We start from the raw sequence: 4855 nt of genomic DNA, 5'->3' as shown, positions 1-4855 counted from the left end.
TCCCCCTGCAGCAATTTAAGCACTTCAGAGCTCCTGTCTTTTGCACCTTTCACCCGCTTCTCCCCCAGAACCCTCCCTACCCATTTCCACTGGCTGGCTGCTTTCCTGTGCTCCTCTAGCTTTGGGATGGGCATCAAGAGAACTGATCTACATCTCTGTGCCCCACTGCACTATGCCTTCCTGTAAGGCCAGCCCATGCCTTGCTTATCTTTGTATTCTACTACCTAACAGTGCTTATAGCATAATAGGAGCTTGGTAAGTATTTATTAAACAAATGAATGGATAAACGAAAGATAGAAAATAACCGTAGAAAAGTATACCAAGAGAGAGTCTAATCATAGGTCAACCAATCCTAGGTAGAATTAATAATACAGTGGCATTTTATTGATAAAACTGAGTCACGTAGTCAAAGCATCACTTTAAAAAATCTTACACGAAAACAACAAGAATGTAAGTCGGCTGAGATGAATTGTGTTGTTTTGTTTGTTTTGTGAACCGGCATCCGCAGTTCTGCGTCTGAGTGGAAGACCACTCTGGAGCCCGGCCTGTGGCACCACGCTGGCCCGGGTCTGACCCTCCCAGGATTTCCCACAGGTCCGTGGGCGTCTCCGGGCTTTGGAAGGCTCCCAGGAGCTCCCCCAGGGCCCAGGCTGCCCCCAGGCGCAGTTCCGGCTCCGAACCACCTCTGGGGTCTCAGGCAGCGCGGGCTTCCTCTGCTCCCTCAGAGGTCGTCGGGTTCTCAAGTTTTTCTCTCTAAATATTTAATGGGCAGTTTCTCTTTGCTTCTGTTTCTGGATTGATAAAGAGGAGAAAAAGGAGTTCGACCACAGAAAAGATAATAATAGCGGACTGTATATCTGACTTTACTTTTTAAATTCCATCAAAGTTTGTGTTTGGTGGTTGTTTTTCTTCCTTTGATAGCGATCCCGTGAACTTCTCCTTGGGGGAAATGGCGCGTCCAAAGCCCGCCAAGCCCAGCCTGAGAGCTCTAGGATTTGAGAGTAATATTTAAAACAAAACCTCGACAGATACAAACTCAAAGGAAGCCTTGCGTTCCTTAAGTCAAAGGTATCTGTTCTGATCGAAGCACTTGGTTTGCTGTTTGTAACCAGCGTTAAGAGCAGAATTTTTAAACACAAAAATGGATAAAAGAAAAGCTAAATCGCGCGGTCCGCCGACTCCTATTCATTATCTCCAGCAGCATATGGGACCATTCTCCTACTTGTCCTCGCCCTTTCTTCCCCAGACGCAAAAGCAACCAAGCCTGTCCCGCTTCACAGCAAACCCACTCTTTGTGCCGAGAGGTGCCTCTGCACCAATACTACTTCCTCCCTCTCCCGCCTCCTCCTTCACCCGCCCGCCTCCGACTTTCGCTCTGGGAACACCGCGGCTGGCGCCCTTTGCGCCGGCAAGTCAGTACAGCGATTGGGCGACGGTCCCTGAGCCTCCAGTTCCGCGTCTGTTTCAAGGCTCCTCCCTCCCGGTGAAAGACAGACTGCGGGGCGCCTGGAAACCGGTCCGAGGGCGCGCGAGGGAGAGGAGAGCTAGCGAGTTGAGGGATTGACACAAATGGTCAGGCGGCGGCGGCGGAGGAGGAGGCGGAGGCGCAGGGGGGAGCCGAGGCTGCTGGGCTGCCGAGAGTTGCGCGCTCTACCCGGCCGCCGCCACTAGCGCGGCGCCGCCAGCCGGGAGCCAGCTAGCCGAGGGCCAGGAAGGCGGGACGCGACCCCGGCGCGCCCAAGCCACCCGGGCTCTCCCCGCAGCCCGCGCTTCATGAATCGCAAGTTTCCGCGGCGGCGGCGGCTGCGGGACGCGGAGCGGGAGCCGGTGGAGCGGGCCGAGCACTGCTCGGGCTCGACGGAGGGCACCGGCGGGGAGGAGATCGCCCCGGCCGCAGGGGGAGCAGCCGCCGGCCGCGCCACAGCTAGCCCCAGCCGAGAGGCGCCAAGAAAGGAGCCGAGAAAGTATGGCTGAGGAGGAGGCGCCTAAGAAGTCTCCGGCCGCCGCCGCCAGCGGCGCAAGCTGGGAACTTTGTGCCGGGGCGCTCCGCACTGGACCGGTGGCGGAGGGGAGCGGGGACGCGGGCAGCCGCCGCCGTCCCCCCCCAGTTGACTCCGGGCGCTTGGCGCGCGGGCTGCTACTACTGCTTTGGCTGCTGGAGGCTCCGCTGCTGCTGGGGGTCCGGGCGCAGGCGGCTGGCCAGGGGCCCGGGCCGGGGCAGCAGCCCCCGCCGCCTCAGCAGCAGCAGAGCGGGCAGCAGTACAACGGCGAGCGGGGCATCTCCATACCGGACCACGGCTACTGCCAGCCCATCTCCATCCCGCTGTGCACGGACATCGCGTACAACCAGACCATCATGCCCAACCTGCTGGGCCACACGAACCAGGAGGATGCGGGCCTCGAGGTGCACCAGTTCTACCCGCTAGTGAAGGTGCAGTGCTCCGCGGAGCTCAAGTTCTTCCTGTGCTCCATGTACGCGCCCGTGTGCACCGTGCTGGAGCAGGCTCTGCCGCCTTGCCGCTCCCTGTGCGAGCGCGCGCGCCAGGGCTGCGAGGCGCTCATGAACAAGTTCGGCTTCCAGTGGCCTGACACGCTCAAGTGCGAGAAGTTCCCGGTGCACGGCGCTGGCGAGCTGTGCGTGGGCCAGAACACGTCGGACAAGGGCACCCCGACGCCCTCGCTGTTGCCTGAGTTCTGGACCAGCAACCCACAGCACGGCGGCGGAGGGTACCGGGGGGGCGGCTTCGCGGGGGGCGCCGGCGCGTCGGAACGAGGCAAGTTCTCATGCCCGCGCGCCCTCAAGGTGCCCTCCTACCTCAACTACCACTTCCTGGGGGAGAAGGACTGCGGCGCGCCCTGCGAGCCGACCAAGGTGTACGGGCTTATGTATTTTGGGCCGGAGGAGCTGCGCTTCTCGCGCACCTGGATCGGCATCTGGTCAGTGCTGTGCTGCGCCTCCACGCTCTTCACGGTGCTCACGTACCTGGTGGACATGCGGCGCTTCAGCTACCCGGAGCGGCCCATCATCTTCCTGTCGGGCTGCTACACGGCAGTGGCCGTGGCCTACATCGCCGGCTTCCTGCTGGAGGACAGGGTGGTGTGTAACGACAAATTCGCGGAGGACGGGGCGCGCACAGTGGCGCAGGGCACCAAGAAGGAGGGCTGCACCATCCTCTTCATGATGCTCTACTTCTTCAGCATGGCCAGCTCCATCTGGTGGGTGATCCTGTCGCTCACCTGGTTCCTGGCGGCCGGCATGAAGTGGGGCCACGAGGCCATCGAGGCCAACTCGCAGTATTTTCACCTGGCCGCCTGGGCCGTGCCGGCCATCAAGACCATCACCATCCTGGCGCTGGGCCAGGTGGACGGCGATGTGCTGAGTGGGGTGTGCTTCGTGGGGCTCAACAACGTGGACGCACTGCGCGGCTTTGTGCTGGCGCCACTCTTCGTGTACCTGTTCATCGGCACGTCCTTCCTACTGGCCGGCTTCGTGTCCCTCTTCCGCATTCGCACTATCATGAAGCACGACGGCACCAAGACCGAGAAGCTGGAGAAGCTCATGGTGCGCATCGGCGTCTTCAGCGTGCTCTACACGGTGCCAGCCACTATCGTCATTGCCTGCTACTTCTACGAGCAGGCCTTCCGGGACCAGTGGGAGCGCAGCTGGGTGGCCCAGAGCTGCAAGAGCTATGCTATCCCCTGCCCCCACCTCCAGGCGGGCGGCGCCCCGCCGCACCCGCCCATGAGCCCTGACTTCACAGTCTTCATGATCAAGTATCTTATGACGCTGATCGTGGGCATCACGTCAGGCTTCTGGATCTGGTCCGGCAAGACCCTCAACTCCTGGAGGAAGTTCTACACTAGGCTCACCAATAGCAAACAGGGGGAGACCACCGTCTGAGACTGGGGACTCAGCCCATTCCCAGCCCTCGGCCTGGTCCCAGCCACCCCAAAAAGCTGGCCCTATGGAATCCTTGCCAAATCTGGCTACTCGAGGCTTTCTCACCAGCCATTCACTTTCGCGGGCTCCTTTTAACAACAAGGCTCCTGCAAAACCTTCTGTCCCTGGGGGCAGAGGGACTCGAGGGCCCAACTGCCAGAGCAGGATGGACAGACCTCTCTTGCTCTGGTACCGGGACTGTACGCTTTTATAATTGTAAATAGCCTGTGTAAGATTTTTGTAAGTATATTTGTATTTAAATGACGACCGTTCACGGGTTTTTCTTTTACTTTCCTTTTTTTTTTTTTTTTTGGTTTAAATTGTAATTATTTAGGGCGGTTTAACAATTTGAGACTTTCTTCTTGCCCTTTGCAGAGTACCGCAGAGAGAAAACCAGAGCTCACTGCTCGTTGCTTCTGTTGGTGCTGGCGCGCCCCTCCCTGACGCGGGGTGGGGAGCGCTTGGGGTTTGCACCGCCCGGATCACTTTCCTGCTCCTCTGTCTGCTCCCTCCCTCCCCGTCCTTGCTGGGGTCTGGGCTTTTAAGGTACAGAACTGCACAAAGCTTGCAAGTCCGAGAGTGGAACCCCGCCCATCCCAAGTCAGCCCTTGTCCGGGGCCAGATTGCAAAGGCCTGTCCCTTAGACTATCTGAAGCTGAAATTTTCACCGTCCAGAACCTTACCCCTAGCTTCGAGGAGGCCCACGGATGTGGGCACTGGCAGCTGCAGCCTCCCTCGCTCTGGCCTCAAACGCCCAGACACTCCCTTCTTCCACCTAAGTTGGTTAGAGGGTGAGTGGGATAACCAATGCCAAACTTTTTTTAAGTCTAATTTTTGGTGGATGAGCTCATTTCATTCTCCAGCATCTAAAACCTGGTATGGGTTCGCCCAGCGTCATGGAAAGATGTGGTTACT

The 4855-nt window shown here is 58.8% G+C and overlaps 1 protein-coding gene across 1 annotated transcript; it reads left to right on the top strand.

Annotated features, from left to right (window-relative positions):
• The first annotated feature begins 1954 nt into the window (after positions 1–1954).
• On the top strand, positions 1955–4541 carry FZD1 (frizzled class receptor 1). The gene has a single exon (XM_079711180.1). It carries the CDS (start codon positions 1967–1969, stop codon positions 3899–3901), a length of 1935 nt encoding a protein of 644 aa, XP_079567306.1. The 5' UTR covers positions 1955–1966; the 3' UTR covers positions 3902–4541.
• Positions 4542–4855: the final 314 nt, after the last annotated feature.

Source organism: Hyperoodon ampullatus (assembly GCF_949752795.1).
Source record: "Hyperoodon ampullatus genome assembly, chromosome: 9".
Classification (NCBI taxonomy): Eukaryota; Metazoa; Chordata; class Mammalia; order Artiodactyla; family Ziphiidae; genus Hyperoodon; species Hyperoodon ampullatus.
Note: the sequence above shows the minus strand (reverse complement) of the source record. Positions and strands in the feature narration are given on the sequence as shown.